The 18,710-nt window shown below is 38.9% G+C and overlaps 1 protein-coding gene across 2 annotated transcripts in view; it reads left to right on the plus strand.

Moving 5' to 3' along the window:
- LOC124544731 overlaps positions 1–18,710 on the plus strand; it is a 151,767-nt gene that overhangs the window by 102,291 nt on the left and 30,766 nt on the right. For both annotated transcript variants that reach the window (XM_047123382.1, XM_047123383.1), the window contains exon 11: positions 13,972–14,123. In XM_047123382.1, coding sequence (XP_046979338.1) covers positions 13,972–14,123 — 152 coding nt within the window. The remainder of the gene's footprint in view (positions 1–13,971; positions 14,124–18,710) is intronic.

Genomic DNA, 18,710 nt, shown 5'->3' on the forward strand with positions numbered 1-18,710 from the left:
ACCGAGTATTTACAGTCTTCTTTTGTCTTTAGTGTTTACGTTGTAGTATGTCCAATTTCTTGGATGTGTTCGTGACACCTTCAAGAGGTGTCACCAAGACACAAATGTCCACAGCTAGCAAGTGCTGCTGCGCTCACCACAGTGCTCCTTGCCCCTGCTATGTTACGTCACAGCATATGCACCATGTGCAATATCACAGATTGGGATGAACAAAGTGCATTTTTCCCCACTCCGTAAAGTATTTGTAAGAGCCATGAGCACCCTCACTACAGATCCCACCACTGAGATGAAAGATGTTGGGCACTCTTTTTTAATGCATTCTTTACAATTAAACGTAAGATATCTGGTACTATATTACAATCTGTTATCCATTTCATTTATTCTCAGTAAATATATGGAGTATTTCCTTGGCTCTTCAAGTTAGCACGAAAGATGGGTCTAGTAATTAACCATACCATGTTGTTAATGCCTGGTTTTTACACACTCAATAACATTAATTGTGCTTTTAGTGTATAAGTGTGTGAGATTTGTTTTCTTCATGTAAAATGAAATGCATTCAAATCTCAGTTACAAAATATCAGCATACTCAGAATGCAGATTACCACACATTGGTTCTGTGGTAAAATTGTTTGCTGCTAACTAGTTTGGATTCCACTTCCAACATAGTTAACAACTGCGACTCGGCACGACTTCTCCAACTTTAATAACTGTTTTCAGCCCTTTCTATGAGAACTTACTGTACAACCATTCTTCCCTTCAGATGAAAATGATGCTAAGCAAAGGAGTAGATAGCTCTGTTGGATATATCTAGCCCCAGTTGTTATTTTTCCTTAAATGCCCTGACCTGTCATAAGACAGCCTCTCTGTAGATCTGCCTACCCATTTCAACTCCCTCATCTCATCTAACGCAGGGTAGAGTCACCATATAAAATTTGTCTGCACAGTACCTCAGTTTCATTTCTCACATCGTGACAGATAGGGTTTACTTCACTTCTGGTGTCTCTTTACCTCATTTTTAAAACATACCACACCATACCCTTCATAAAAAAAAAAAAAAAAAAAAAAAAAAAAAAATTACCTACAATTTTGTTGATGTACGAAAACACATTGGTGTTAGTGTATAACTTTGGGTAACAATATTCCCATGTTCATTTCCTTTTCTTAGGATGATTTAGGTATGCTACTATGTATGTATTTAAAATTATTCCAAGCAACACATACAGCTCACTTTATTATTAAAATACTGCAAGATATGCAGTGGAACTTTGATTTTACATTCTTCAGTTTTACGTTTTTTGTGATTCTACACCATAAATTCATAGCTCCTGTGAAAGAGCAGTAGGATCAATGCTAAAAATTCAACTAATTTTACATTTCTTCCTAGTAAGGTTTGCCTTGGTTTCGAGTTCTTACTGGGCCTCTCACTTGACTTTATTCCTTTTGCTTCCTATTGACATTTGATGTGACTGAATGAGTTATAAGTGGCGCAACACACACAGTTCACACCAGAGGTGGTGGCGGAGTTAAGGGAATATTTTAGGCCGTTGTGAAGAGGGAAGACGGGAGAGAGAAAATGCTGGCACAATCCGCATTGGTGTAGCCAACACGACTTGCAACATACAGCTTCACCGCACAATTATGATACAAATACTCCTAGGATGCAGCAGTAATGGAAAACCAAAACTGTCCCACAATGTGTTCCGGATAAGCCGATACATGATGTAGGAGCCCAGCCATCAGCTTTTCTTGTGCCACTTAGAACTCAAGTCTCATCTTTTTGCGTGTGTTTCCGATGTACTGTATTAAGCAACAAAATCGATTTTCAACCTTTTAAATTCAAACACTGAGTCTCGAAGAATATGCTCAGTCATAATCAACGAAACGTTGCCCATTTCTGGCTAGTGAATTCTTATTGGCTGGCGATTTGTTAAGTCACCCAATAGCCACCACAGCCACCACCCCACACTAACATATGTAAAATGAGATTGCCTACAAGATGTGTGGCAAGGAGGAGTAGCCCTTCAGCGACAGTGGGGTGAAAGCATTGTGTGAAGTGCTGAAAATTACTTTTCAACAGCTAATGTGGTAAGACAGAGATTACACATGGAAGTAGAACAAAGGTTTTTTGATAGCACATTTTAAAGACTTTCGTGTTAAAATCTGACATGATGCAGTTGCAACAAGTACATACACACATACTTTGCACCACAAGCACCAAACATTGTAGATCGTAAAGATTGGCAGCAGTGTTCGAAGGGATGAAGCGAAACTGTGGCACCTGAGCTTTCTCTTTCAAATTTACATTTTGCACAGTCTACAGAAATTCACTGAACTGGCTTCTATAAGCTTTTGACATCAATTGGGGAAGTAAACTCATGTTTTCATGTCTCGTGTTTCTCTCATCAAGCCCAAAATATCACTTTTAACAGTAGTGAGCATATGAAGTGTGGCTCATAAGAAAAACATTAAGTAATAACAGCAATAGTGACAAAGCATGTCATTAAGCAGATTTCCACATTTATGCATATTGTTTAACCACTTCCACATCTGTGAGATTTTAAGAACTGATGAAATTCATTACCACAAATTGTTGTAGAAACATTGTACTATACATTTAATTTCCTTCAACTAGACAGATTTTATACAAAGTGTCGGAGAGGATTGCGCTTTATCATCATATATGCCAGTTACATGTGTTTTTGCTCATATTTTGGGGGGGGGGGGTTTAACATTTACCTTAATTCTGCATTTTCCTCAGTTTTGCATTTTTTGAGTATGGACTGCACGAAAATATAAAATAGAGGTTTCACTGTATAAAGCAAGGACTGAAATTGCCATTTTCATGCTTCGAAAACTCAGTGGATTTTTATATTGGTGACAAAACCTGCTACAATAGTCGAGATAACTGTATTTTCGTCTCTCCATACTCAGGTACTTCATAAAACACATATGTCTTAATATATATTCAGGTGATTAACTGTCTTCTGACACGGATGGAATGTTATGTTTCTTAAATATAACCTAATTTTTGTACCTGCCACTCCTATTCCGTGTGTAGCACCTTCTCTATTTAAAGTTGGTAACATAATGTTGTTCTGTTGATAGGAAATCTGTGGTATCAATTTACTGATTTCTCGCTAAATGGCACTGCTTCTTCTGCTCGTTACGCTCATATTAGCATGGTTAATTTCAGACTCTTGCGCTGCACGCATGGGCTCTCCCCTGTTATCTTCCCCCCACAATGTATGTAGTACCTAACATGCAGCATACTGACAAACACAATAAATGTATGGTATGAAAATTACGTCCATATGTACGAGTCCTACCGGTCATCCTGTTGCAACAGGTTGTGATCAAAACTCGGAAAACAGAAGGGTTTAACCAATAGAAACTTATGAATATGGATAGAGGAAAAGATAGAACTTGTACACTTTGCAGAGAAGGAAGAAAGGAAGTAGAGATTAGATTCATTAAAGTTGAAGGAAGAAAGAAGATGGCTCCAAAACAGAATCCCTTACTACTCCCTACCCCAAGGAATTACCACATCTGCCAATGCTATTTGTTGTGACACCGGAGTGAGAAGTTGTTTAACATTTGTTAATGAACAGACTTTTCACAACTTCACTGTTGCGGGCCCCAAAAGTTAACCTTAGCAAATATCTGTTGTAAGTTTGGAAAGAAAGAGCCACAGGTGAAAGAAGGGGAGGTTGGGTAGTAAACTGTCAGTCTTCATCAGAAGTCTGTCTGTTTATTGTCATCATTATCAACTCACCATAAAGAACCCCTAGCATAAAGCAGTAGAAACCCTACCATTTTGTATTGTTCCTGATAAAAAAAGAAAGAAATCCCAAGTATGTGTAACAGGATATGTATACTGAGGTGACAAAAGTCATGGGAGAGCAATATGTACATATACAAGTGGCAGTAGTATCACATACACATAATAGAAAAGGCCAGCGCATTGGTGGAGCTTTTATTTGTACTCTGGTGAATTTTATGGAAATATTTCTGACCTTGAGTATGAAACGATAGTTGGAGCTAGATTCATGGGACATTACATTTTGCAAATAATTTCAGAATTTGATATTCCAAGATCCAGAGTGTCAAGAGTGTGTCAAGAATACCAAATTTCAGGCATTATCCCTCACCACCGACAATGCAATGGCCAATGACCTTCATTTGACAACTGAAAGCATTTCTAACAGGCAAGCAACACTGCATGAAATAATCATAGAAATCACTGAGACATACAACGAATGTATCCGCTAGGACATTGTGGTAAAATATGGCATTGATGAGTTATAGCAGCAGATGACCAAAGTGAGTGCCTCTGCTAAGAGCCTGACATCGCCTGTAGTGCTTCTCTTTGGCTCATTGCCATACCCGTTGGACCCTAGACAACTGCAAAACTGTGGCTCTGTCAGGTGAGTCACGATTTCACTTGGTAAGAGGTGATGGTAGTGTTTGAATGTGGTACAGACACCACAAAGCCATGGACCCCAACTGTCAACAAGGCACTGTGCAAGCTGGTAGTGGCTCCATAATGGTGTGGTAGTGGCTCCATAATGGTGTGGACTGCTTTTACGTGAATGGATAGGGTCCACTGGTTATGTTCAGCTACTTGGAAACCATTTGCAGCCATTCATGGGTTTCATGTTCCTAAACAGCAATATAATTTTTATGGATGACAATGCACCATCTCACCAGGCCACAATTGTTTGCAATTGATTTTAAGAACATTCTGGACAATTGAAGTGAATGATTTAGCCAACCTGATAGCCCAATGTGAATCCCATTGAACATCTAGGTGACATGGTTGATAGATTAGTTCGTGCACAAATCCTACACTTGAACACTTTTGCAGTTATGGATTGCCATAGAGGCAACATGGCTCAATATTCAGGGGACTTCGAACAACTTGAGTCCATGCCACATTGAGTTGCACTATGCTGGGTAAAAGGAGGTCCGACAATTAGAGGTATCCCATGACATTTTTCGTCTCTGTGTATGTATGTGTCTATCTTTTTTGTTTAAGAAACCAACCCTATGTTATAAATAGTTTAAAAAAATGGATAATTCCAGTTATCTGCTTAGCAACTTTGAGTGCTATATTCTTGCTTTCACAAACTTGGATGCAATTTAGTTATTAAATAAGATAGAATAGTAAGAGGTACGGAACATAGAGTAACGTAAGGGAAAGGAGTTTGTGTGGGGAACTTACAGAAGAAATATCCAAGCCATTAACTCGGACTGCAGATGTGGTTTTATTTTGCCGAATTTGCAGTGTGTAGATTCTCCTGGGGTGTATATTTCTTAACTGTATCAATATTGTATAATTCATTTTCCTGGCCTGTATTTGGATCAACAGGAGCAGTGCCTTAGGATTTTGTATTCTTACCACTTGGAAAGCTCCACAATACCATGGAAAGAACTTACTTATCTCCTTTAAGTTGGAACTATGATGGACATCTTTTACTAAGTTGTCATCTATACTGCTGTGTTGTTAAACTTAGGTAGTCTGCTGTGTGTGGACTCCTTTAACTTGCTTTTTATCTTATTGTCTATTACTGCTGCCTCTTTTCTTTGGAGGGGACCATTTAAAGAATTCTAATACTGGCTCTCCTATAAATTTCTTCTTCATTATCTCTACTGGTATTAATGCAGTGGACGTATGGAGTAACAAATTCAATATGACCTGGAATTCGGTATCATCTGTGCCCATGTTGCATATGTGTTGGATTCACCTCCCCATCTGGTTTGAGCTTTGCAAACTGTTTCAAAATGTTTATTCTGTTTCCCATTTGAATATCCCCAAAATACTGTAGAGGTACACCAACACATTATTATTAGTTTCATTAGTTCTAAATTCTATTTTTGCATTTTCTAAGATGTCCCATAATTTCTGCGTTGCCTTTCTGTGTCTACAATACATCCCAAAGAATTTTTTTTAATACTAGTAGATTCAACTGTATCCTGTACTTTGTGTAACAGACTCCTGTAATCTCTCTTCCAAACTGGTCAAGGATGATTGAGGACTCAAAATTTCATTTAACAGTTTTTCCACCTCTGACAATTTGACTGCTCATTTATACGTGAGATTTGGGTGTCATAGGATTGTACGTTATTGTGAACTTCTTTCAAATGATTATGTACCGCATTGCTCATGAAAACACTGTGTGTTAATATCTAGCTATACTTTGCTAGGCAAATTATTCAATTATTTCTTCATAGCAGTAATTTTATTTCTCTGTACGTTAACTGTTATCATTAAATCCTTTTTAAATTCTTATGCCCGCAGTTTAATCACCGCAACTCATTAGCAGTAGGCTCTAATTTTTGATTCATACTTCCTTCTAACTTCTTGAGTGTAGCATCCCCTTGAGCTGGAAAGGTAGCTTCCACTTCAGGTTTAAGGGCACCGTGTGAGTTTCTTCCTGTATCTTCTAATTTCTCGTTAAATGCTTTACTGTTTTACTCCATAGCTTTACTGTTCTACTCCACAAATTAAATTACTTAAACTATTCTGGTCCCATTTTTCTAGATCACACAGCCGTACGCTACTCATTAAATTCCCAACTAATTAGTTAAACTAGGTGTTCACTAGACTGACAAAATCACAGCTCACCCATTGCACATAGTAGTGATCTGTGGACACTGCCACCAACGGCACAAGTGAAGTTTGTGTGTCGATTGAGAAGCTGTGGCGGGCAGCTGCTACTCTGACAACCATCAATGTGCATTATTTTTTGGCAAGGATACATGTGCATCTTATCCTATATGTAGTGTCAGTTTTAAAAAGTGAAGTGTATGTTTATGTGAAGAACCAAGCTAGGACCACTTGAAATCAATGCTAAAAGTTTTCCACAAAATCATGCATAAAATAAAACATGCATTGTAACACTATTTTTACATTACATTTTCCCACTTGTAACTTATGTAACCTGGTAGCTGGTAGTAAGCCTCAGTTGGCTCTCGGTCTTTCATTGTTTATTGTCCTCAAGCTGTTAATGAATTTGACTAACATATTTTAACCCCTTAATTTGACAATTTTTTTCCCAAATTATGTTCCAAAAAATGTTTTTATTAGTGAGCGACATTACAATGGATATGTTAAGACAGCTTATGAAACTCATAATTTTGAGTTACAAAATTATGAAGATCACCAGTAATAAAATCCTGTGCACACTGATGCACTGGACTTTGACTAAATATCCTGAACCTTGAAGTCATTTTTTAGTTTCTTTGTAGCTGAGAAGTCTAACCATTTGTTTCACAATGCTTTCCTGGGTACGTAAATCTTGGAAGAGCAGGCTGGAGCATAATTGATATATTTATCTCTTACCACTGGTGCAATGCTTTCCTGTGAACATAAATCTTCGAAGAGCTGGCTGGAGTACAGTGGATGTATTCATCTGGTACCACTAGCGAGCACTTGTCACTCAACTAATGAACTGTTGTCACTTTCAGTCTCTAATGAAGTAACATCACATTCTTCTTCACTTTCTGAGCCGATAAATTCAATGTCAAACTTGGTATCATTATAGCTATCCTTCTTTGTAAGCATTGCCTAAACAAGATAGGAGTGTGTCTGAAAGCCCATCTTTAATTGTCGAGTATTCAAAGCTTAAAGACGATGTCTAGTGGCAGCCACCTCAACCAGAACACAACAGCCAGCCTTCAAATGTAGTACCAGATGCTCTCTAGCAGCCAAACACAATGCTGAAACAGATATAAATACGGTTTTATTTTTCTGTAGGTCTTTTCTTAGGTTGCCTGAGTGTACTCACCATTAAGTTTGTCAGAATAATGAAAACGAGACAACTCGGGTTTTGAAGTTGAGTGGTTAAGCAATGACAGTCAAACTGCAGTAATTGGTCTTCTTTCTCTTCTTATTTAGCCACACATTATGTAATAGTGTAAATATTTGAACCAGGTTAGCAAGTTACACTGATAAGTACTATTTCAAAAGTTCTCTGGTTGCAGACTAGCACACTAACTTACGTAATTCGGGCATGGACTGTACATTTTGATACCGAAGTACACACTGTCCACATTATATATAAGCTTCATGATGTCTGAACACAAGTGGCAAATTGCATGATTGTTAAATATGGTAGCCTCCTACTGACTTACAAAGTGATGATTATATTTTGGCAGCTAAATGGACCGACTGCATGCTGCTGATGTAAATAATGCTAACTAATGATTAACTCATACTTTTTGTTCAAAACTTATTATTTTATAGACGCATGTAATATCAGAAATTATATTTTGCCTGAAGTATACACCTATTACGTACTAAATAATAGCATAAAAAAAGCAAAATTAGGAGTCAGAGAGACAGTAGACACCATGATAAGGTTAACTAATAGCTGTATAATTAGAAAACAGCACAATAATAGGTACTACTTTTTGGGGTCTATTTTGAGACAGATGAGGATTCCTGAAGCCTGCCAAAAAATGAGAGGAAGTGATATCTTCTGAACCTTACCATTCCTTTCACTTCATCCCTCTTCCTTCCCCTTCAACTCTTCTGCCAGGAGGAGGAGCCACTGGCTCTGAAACGTTGCACATTTTGTTAACTTTTGTGTGTTTTCTCCTGCTGCTGCTTGGTGAGTGGATTCGTCTATCCAGTTATATTTTCAGAAATTGTTTATTTTTGTTGAGATTTTATGAATTAAGTTCTTCAAAAGGTAAAATATGTCTATAAAGTAGGAGAGTGATCTCTTTCAAATTAACTGTACCAATTTAGAAACAAACAACAATTTGCTCATAGAAAATTTCAACAACACCTGATTTGCATGTATAGTTACTAGACTCTGTTCATGATAAGAATAAACCTGATGTAAACATTACATTTGCTTGGATCTCATTGGCTTTTGTTTCATATGGAATGGAAGCCAAGCTGTGACCAGTACTGTCAAGTGCGATCATAAGAATACGTTTTATGATGTGTTACATGCACATAGACCGTGCGATTATGCTGAACAGCAGCTTTATCGGTGCATGCTTGGACAGCACTGGCCAACCACCGCTCCAGCTAACCCGCAGTGATGTGAGCAGTTGCAGTTCATACATAAAAAGAGATGACCAAAAGGACAATATAGCTCTGATGTCATTTAATTTTTAAAGAGAATGAAATAACATTCGGAGAAACTCCCACACTACTGTGGCCATCTTAGGTGACTAAACGGAAAACGTAAATCCACTCGTTCTCACCTGACATGGTATTCTAATTACAAACAAGAGTGAGGAAAATTTCTAACTTAAACATAGGGTAATGTTTTTGAGCAAGCTGTGTGTGTTGAATACTGAAGCCACTGAATGTATTAATTACCGTCAGTCGTCTGCTTATCTCTAGCTCCTTCCTTATCTGAATCTGAGAAATACATTTCAGTTCTGAAAGTGCCACCTGCTACTTTTATAATGAGTCTATCGACAACAGAATCCACGAAGCCAGCCAGGCCCAACATTTTCTCTTTTTCATTTATGATGAGCTGTTCTATATTATGCCATCGTTCGGCAGTGGCACGTGAAAAAGCTGCGTGCGTTAGTTCCATTATATCTGGCAGCTTAACAGTCTTGTTACTTTTTGGGCCAAATCCCACAACTTGACTCCAGAACTCTCCAGATTAGTTCTGTTGGGTTCATATTGTAATTGTACAGAAGCAAATGTAAAACTACAGCATTCGTATGATGATGTGCTCTATGCTGTGAAAATGATTGTTTTTCGTGTTTCTACGATACATGTCTTCCTCTGTGGCATAAAACGATGGACATGGTCCAAATAAAGAGGATTTTGTGTCTCATTTTTGCCTTAAAAATTAAATTATTATGTTTTTTTTAATTTAAGCAACTTTTCATGAACAGTCTTTTATAAAAACATCGATAATTAATAATTTGTATTTGAAATGAAAACAGGAATTTTGCATCCAATATGTAATTAGAAACAAGAAGGCATGCATTATTCATAAAAAAAATGATTTTCATAATTACGAGATGTAGGTATTTCTTATTGAACAACAGAAAAAAAGATACTGAAGAGATGTGAACCAATGAATCATTAAGTGCATTTGCACTGCGCTACTCATGTGATGTGGATATACTTATCAACTGTATTACACACAGTGGCTGGGAAAGCTTCAAAGATGGTTATTTCCATAAATTTATGAAAAACAATAAGAACAGCCTATTTCTTGGCAATTTTTAACCTGGTGATCTGCGAACAACATTTCTCCAGTTGTGATGATCAGGTAGAACATCTTACAGATGTTATCCTTATCGCTGCAGTATGTTGCACTCTGCACACTTCCTCTTTATAATGCTGTCTTCTGGTCCCTTGTTGGACTGGGCAGAGATGCAGTGCGTGCATGGAGATGTCTGTCTGTGTTTTTAACAGCTTTTCTACAATGGCAAACTGCATTCGTTATGAACAGGTGCATGCACTGTGTTGTCATGTTCTTTGGGATAGCAGAAAAGCTAGCTGGGTTTCCTTTATTGGTTCTTTTAACAATTCCACTCCTTCCATTGTGTCGGCCAACCTCCGATGGCTCTCTGGGACCAAGGTCCATTCCCTAACTTCTGGCCTGACAGTAGCAGATGAACTCACATTGGACGCTATTGCTATCTGCATCACCTTGGCCTGGTATTTTGTGGGGATTTAGAGCTCCACTCACTATCCTCCTGCTTTCCTCCATCGGAAACGAGTGGAGGCGGCTTGGCCGATACGCTTCTCTTCTCAGGATCTTGAGTGTTACAATGCTGCCTTTACAATGGCAGAGCTAGATCATGCTGTCACTTCATGCCGATCCTCCGCCCCAGGGCTGGGACATGTCCACATTCAGATGTTGCACAGCTTTTCTCTTGCGGACAAGAACTTCCACCGTCATATGTACTATCACATCTGGGTAGAGGGCATGTTTCCCAGGCACTGGCATGAAGCCACTGTCACACTGTCATACCCATACCTAAGCCTGGTAAGGACAAAAATCTTCCTTCTAGTTATCACCCCATTTCTCTCACCAGCTGTGTTTGCAAGGTGATGGAATGGATGATTCATGCTTGGCTGGTATGGTAGCTGGAGTCTCGCAGTGTACTAACCACTGCACAGTGTGGATTTCAAGCACGCCGATCTGCAGTTGACCACCCTGTCACTTTGTTAACACAGGTCATGATTTTTTTTTCAGAAATACCAGACTTTGGCCATGTTTTTCGTTTTGGAGAAAGCCTACGACACCCGCTGGAGGATTGATATTCTTTGTTTCTCTATATGTGGGGCTTCTGTGGCCACATGCCCCCGTTTCCTTCAGAAATTTTTAAAAGACAGAGTTTTCAAGGTATGTGCGGGTTCTGCCTTGTTGGACACCTTCATCCAGGAAAACAGTGTGCCTCAGGATTCCATCGTAAGGGTCGTCCTCTTTGTTATCACCATTAACCCTATTATGCTGTGTCTCCCGCCAGGCATCTCCAGCTCCCTTTTCGTTTATGATTTTGCAATCTATTGGAGTTCTCCATGGACTTGTCTCCTTGAGCGGTGTCTTCTGCAGTGTCTTGATCATCTCTACTCGTGGAACATCGACAGTGGCTTTCACTTTTCTGCTGGCAAAACCATTTGTTTGAATTTTTACTGGTGCAATTGGTTTCTTTCACCGTCTTTACTTATTGGGCATGTTGCTCTTCGGTTCGTTGAAACTACGAAATTCCTGGGGCTTATGCTTGATAGGAATCTTCCTTGGTCCTCTCGCGTGTCTTAGTTGACTGTGTGCTGTATGCGGTCCGTCAGTGTCCTACGTGTCCTCAGTGGTACTTCCTGGGGAGCAGATCAGACCACCCTCCTCCATTTGTACCCGTCCCTTGTCAATTCGAAACTAGACTATGGGTGTTATGTTTGTGCTTCTGCACATCTATCCCTCTTACACAATCTTGGTACTACCCACCAATGTGGCATCCGTTTGGCCACTGGTGTCTCTTACACTAGCCCGGTTGAGAGTCTGTATGCAGAAGCTGCCAAACTACAGTTGTCATTCTCCTGTGACTTCCTCCTCAGCAGGTACACATGCTGTTTGTCTGCCAAATCTGACCACCCATCCTATGCTTCCTTCTTCGATGACTCCTTTGATCGCCAGTACGGTGCGCATCCCTCTTCTTTTATACCTTGTGGATTTCGCTTGTGCCTCTTGCTCCAGCAGCTTAACTTCACACTACCAGCCACATTCCCAGTGGGTGTGAACCCTTCACCACTTTGGCTTTGTGCAGTGGCCTGTGTCCACCTTGTCCTTCATTTGCTTCCTAAGGACATGACCCCTGCCTCACTATATCGCCATAAGTTTCACAACTTTCACACGGAACATTGCAATAGTAGCTCTGTGTACACTGATACCTCTTCGAGTGACCATGGTGTCAGTCATTGGCACCAACTATTTTCAGTATTGGCTTTTGGAGCACTGTACAGTATTTGTAGCAGAGCTCTTCACCCTGTATCAGGCTGCACAGTACATCCGGCAACGGAGGCTTTTCAATTGCATTATGTGCTCTGACTCTCGTTGTACCCCTCAGAGCCTCTGTGTACTGTACACCATCTATCCCTTTGTGCAATGCGTACAAGACAGCTGTTACTTGCTCACTTGTGATGGATCCACTGTGATGATTACGTGTGTTCCTGGTCGCGTCAGTCTGACCGGAGACAAGGCTGCTGATGCTGCTGCCAAGGCTGCAGACCTCATACTTCAGCCTCCTAGTTCTTCCATTCCTTCTGATGGTCTCTGTGTTGCCGTCTGTCGACAGATAGTGTCACTTTGGCATCAGCACTGGTTCTCCTATCATGGGATCAAGCTCCGGGGAATTGAGCCTCTCCTAGCAGCTTGGACGACCACCTCTTGGCCCTCTCACCATGAGACCATTTTAGCTAGATTGTGTATTGGACACTGTCTTCTTAGCCGTCGACATTTGTTAAGTGGTGGTCACTAAAATGGCCAATAAGTCACATGGCGAACATAAATGAGAACATAAGTCGTTAAAAAAAGGGCATTCTATCAGGAAATCTGAACCGTCAAAGATTGAGGGGTATGAGCACAAAATGTGCTCATTCCCCTCAATCTTTGACGGTTCAGATTTCCTGATAGAATGCCCTTTTTTTAACGACTTATGTTCTCATTTATGTTCGCCATGTGATTTATTGGCCATTTTAGTGAACAACACGAGGGCTGTTGACTGAGTTTTAGTTTCTACCCATTGTAACAATATGGCAAAAGACATTTAATCTTTAATTCAGGACCTCTGTGGCGCATTTTATTGTCCATTCTCCAAGTCCCTGTTTTTAGCTGTCTTTCCTTTTGTAGATTGGGCTTAACATATAATCAGTTTTTAACTCCTTTTTTGTCTTTATGTTCTCAGTTTTGACATGGGTGCATACGACACTCTTTGTTTTTGCACCCCAAAACAAAACAGAGACTCTCGCTAGTTTGAAAATCAAATGGTAAACATCTGAAATATGACTGTGTTTTTAATGGACAGAAATTTTATTCAGGAGGATATTGTAAAACATGTCTTATTACTTTCCAGTATTCAGTCACCTTGATATTCTTTGTTTTCCCCCTTCCAAGTTGTGAACTCTACGTCTAATGGATTTCTAGAATAGTTTGCAATGCCCATACTCTACTTACCTACTCCTCCCATCTCCTCTCCATGAGCTAGTACTGCTGCAAAATAATTTGAATAATTTATTAGTTTTATTTAAATTTGTTTGATACACCAATAACATTTGAGGTACTTTACAAAATTTGTTGGTATACTTCCTTCGTTCTCAGAGATATTTCTGGCTGCATTATCATCAGGACACAAGAGACTGTGTAATGGAATTCATTAAGGCCTATAAAGGTGATTCCAAAGAAGTTTCATTGGTGTATCACACAAGTAGCAGACATGTTCGTGGTTGTACACTCAAATACCAAATCTTTCATCTTTGTTTTTCAGAGCTTATTCCGTGGGAGGTGCTTACAGACACATTGCAGTTCGTCCTACAAATGTGAGCTGGAAAATAATGCATTATTCAGATCCACAAACTACTCTGGTGCTTTCTGATCTTGAGGAAATGCAGAAAGTTATGCCACCAGAAGATGAAAAAGGTATGTCAAAGTGGAATGTTGAATTCTATTTAGATGACACAACTATAAAATAATTATTACATGGAACAGTGTAAAGTGCAGGCAGTTTCTTTTGGTGGTATCTATTCTGACAAGTCAAGCAAGAAATCTAAACTCACAGGTGCTACACAAATTGACAAATACATTTTTACAGGCAAAAACACAACACAGGACTTTAATGACTTCATTGTGGGAGATCATTTTCTTTGCAAGATGTGCACAGAGATCGTCGAAACTTGAGTTTGTACTTTAGCCCACAATCAAAATTTGTTTTACCTATTTTATGCCTATTGCCTCATGTTTCCATAGGTCTTCTGTCTCATTGTATTCTTTTCTATACGTTCATTACCAGTCAGTTTTTGCTTTGGTCAAGGAGTTGTCATTTGGCAGTTATTATTCATATGTAAAGGTGGAGTTCCTTCTATTTTCATAGTCCTGCCATACTGTTGTATTTTGGGGAGCTGAAATTCCGATACTGCCAAAGTTAAAGAAGAGAGAAGGTAGGTTGAAAAAGGTTAGAAGGGAATAGCCTGTCACGTAGACCCCAGAATGACGGTGATTCACCAGTTGTCAGGATCAAGGGAAACTAAGATCTTTTACTGATCCATATGGGTTGGCATAGAGGTCATTCTCGAACATTCCACAATAGGTGAATGTTAGTGTCATTGTACAGTGGGTTTATGGGGAGCTGTTACATGGGCTCATATGACACTGAATATTCTGTCACTTTGAGAGTTTTATCTCCAAATTAACACACTTGTTGTAGGCTTAAGAACCATGACTTAATCTACTGCTCAATGTTCCAGAAAGGGAAAAAAAACTGTTTTAAATGGCTGCAAAATATTAAACATACATTAGACTAAATGAAAGGCAGGTCAAAAATTTTTACATTATCTGAGGTAAACACTTTGACTAAATGTGCATATACAGTTGTGCAAATTACAGTTCCCTCAAGAGTTTCATACATGGGCCATGCAATGTCCAACTGTCCATGTTTCTAAGCTTCTCATCATTGTGGAAGCTATGTAACTGGCAATTGAGCCAAATACCTTTGTCTCTTTGTGATTCCACAGTACAGGAGTAGTAGTAGTAAGTGTTGTTGCTGCTGCTGTTATTGTGGTCATCAGTCCAAAGACTGGTTTGATGCAGCTCTCCATGGTACTCTATCCCATGCAAGCCTCTTCACCTCCAGGTAACTACTGCAGCCTACATCATTTGAATCTGTTTACTGTATTCATCTCTTGGTCTCACTCTGCGATTTTTACCCCTCACATTTCCCTCCAGTTCTAGATTGGTGCTACCTTGATGTCTCAGAATGTGTCATACCAACTGATCCCTTCTTCTAGTCAAGTTGGGCCACAAACTTCTCTTCTCCCCAATTCTATTCAATACCTCCTCATTAGTTATATGACCTACCCCTCTAATCATCAGCATTCTTCTGTAGCACCACATTTCAAAAGCTTTCTATTCTCTTCGTGTCTAAACTGTTTATCATCCATGTTTCACTTCCACACATGGCTACACTCCATACAAAAACTTTCAGAAAAGACTTCCTGACACTTAAATCTGTACTCAGTGTTAACAAATTCCTTCTCCAGAAATGCTTTTCTTGCCTTTGCCAGTGTACATTTTATATGCCCTCTACTTTGACCATCATCAGTTATTTTACTGTCAAAATAGCAAAACTATCTACTACTTCACGTGTCTCATTTCCTTATCAGGCTGACTCAGCATCACCGTATGTAACCCGACTGCATTCCATTGTCCTTGTTTTGCATTTGTTGATGTTCATCTTATGTGCTCCTTTCAAGGCACTGTTCATTCTATTCAACTGCTTTTCCAAGTCCTTTACTATCTCTGACAGAAGTACAATGTCATCGACAAACCTCAAAGTTTTTATTTCTTCTCCGTGGACTTTAATTTCTACTCCAGATTTTTCTTTTGTTTCCTTTTCTGTTGCTCAATGTGAAGATTGAATAACATCGGGGATAGGTTACAATCATGTCTCACTCCCTTCACAACCACTGCTTTCCTTTCAAACCCGCCAAATCTTATAACCGCCATCAGGCTTCTGTGGAAATTGTAAATAGTCTTTTGCTCCCTCTATTTTACCCCTGCTGCTTTTAGAATTTCCAGTCTACATTGTCAAAAGCTTTCTCATGTCTACAGGTTCTATAAACATAAGTTTGCCTTTCCTTAACTTATTTTCTGTGAGAAGTAGTAGGTCAGTATTGCCTCGCGTGTTTCTACATTCCCCCAGAATCCAAAATGATCTTCCTGGAGGTCGACTTTTGACAGTTTTCTCGTTCTTCTTCTCTAAAGGATTCCTGTTAGTATTTTGCAACCTTGACTTATTAAACTGATAGTTTGGTAATTTTCACACACGTCAGTACCTGCTTTCTTTGTAATTTAAATTACTACATTCTTCTTGAAGTCTGATGGTTTTCACATGTCTCGAACATCTTGCTCGCCAGGTGGAAGAGTTTTGTCATGGTTGGCTCTCCAAACACTCTCAGTAGTTTGAATGGAACGTCATTTACTCCCAGGGCTTTGTTTCGACTTTCTTCCAGAGCTCTTTTCCATTTCCATATATTAATATGATGGAATGCTTGAATTTACTTGTATAGGGAGGTGAAATGTGCTACCCACTCTGAAATTGAGTGATAACCATAAGCATCATGGTTTGGGCACTGTGTGGATGAATCTTTAAGGGTTTCTAATGTCACAAGCCTTATACTCCACGATACAAACCCCAACGTAAAAGTGTCAGGTCATATTATAGCTTAACAGGCCTACAAATGGTTCACAGTTAACAACTTAAGCATTAATCCCACAAAGACTCATTATGTGATTGCAAACAAAAATGAAGTCCTACACCTACAAGGAGACATTAAAGATCTTACACTAAATGAATTATTCTGTGTAAAATTCCATGGGATTCAACTGCATAAAAACTTAAGATGAAGTCAGTACAAAGATAAGCATGAAGCACAGTTAAACATGTTTTGCCCATAGAAGTATCTGTCATTGTGTTGACCTAAAGACAAGGGTGTTGTATTACTTTGCATATTTTCACTCCCTGTTGCCGTATGCAGTTGTTTTATGGGGCAGTGCTCCACAGAAAATTGAGTTTATGCATTAGAGGTGAGCAGTGAGAATATTGTGAAAGTAGATAATGACTATCTTGTTGGAGCCTTTTTAAGACTCTTGGAATTCCTATACTCGCTTCCCTATTTACTCCTCGACATTTTCTGCTGGTAGCAACAAAAATCAGTTTCAGTGGAACAGTGATATGGACAGTCAAGTCAAAAAAAGTAACAATATAACGAAAAGTATAGTTGCTACTCGCCATATAGTAGAGATGCTTAGTCGCAGAAAGGCACAACAAAAAGACTGTCATACAATTAGCTTCACACTTGCCCAAACGCAACTGACACACACACACAACCACAGTCTCTGGCAGTTGTGCCTTTCTGCGACTAAACCTCTTCACTATATGGTGAGTAGCAACTATCATTTTCATTATATTGATACATTCCATCATGGATTTTTCATTGTTCAAAACAAAAATTAATTTTCGTGTAAACAATGTATTCTCAGCCACTTTTCAGTTGGTCGGCAATGACAGTCGAGGCGTGCACCCTGCAGTCTTTCTCAAACAATTTTACAGAAACTATTTGGTAAAACAATTTCATTTTTGCTTTGCTGTTAGCTTTATATGTCAGGTTCATGATGATGTGCCCAACATTTCATTAATGGTCATAGTTATTGTGATATTTATGTGAAAGTGAGACACTGTGTGAAATTCAGAAAAGTATGCAATGAAAAATATGGGTTGCTATGATTTTTGCGTTTGATGCATATTACATAATATGTTGTTGCACATGAAATTTAGCTGACATACTGAATTTTTCTTTAGACTTTGTTAGAGGTACCTATCTGTCACCAGTCCTAAGAAATTGATCTGATGTAGCACAATCATTTGCGATTGTGCCGCACCAGTGATAAAGAGTGAAATATCAACAACATTCCTCGAATTTCATAAACAATTTCAGATATCAAAATGAGATTTTTGGCAAATGATAGCATGCAAAGAGGAGAGTATTTTACCATATTGTTATTGTATAAAACTTCATTATGTTCCATGTTATTCCAATAACTACCAACTTTTTTTGGTGGAAGAATGTAATTTTTAGGGCCATCAATAGGTGGTGAAACGAGAAATGGTATGGGATTTAGAACAACATGTGTGAAGACATTACAGGTTTTTTGTACAGGGGATGTCTTTTTTCATAAGCTACTGACTTTATTTTTTTTTTGCCCTGTTCCTCATTTAACAGACTTAATATACCACTTTTTCAGAATTCTCTCTCAACTGTGTCTGCACAACATGTTAGTGAGGTGAGACATCGTAAACTCTGCTGTGTTTTGGCAGAACAAGAAAATTTTGTCATGGCAACCTGAGAAATGTGTAGGGTCTACTCAAAATTCGCCACTCGTTATGTTTCTCTGAAAGTTACTGATAGTTAACAAGCCAAGCAAAAATAAATCACTGCATTTTTGGTGGAA

Source organism: Schistocerca americana, chromosome 8, assembly GCF_021461395.2.
Source record: "Schistocerca americana isolate TAMUIC-IGC-003095 chromosome 8, iqSchAmer2.1, whole genome shotgun sequence".
NCBI classification, from domain to species: domain Eukaryota; kingdom Metazoa; phylum Arthropoda; class Insecta; order Orthoptera; family Acrididae; genus Schistocerca; species Schistocerca americana.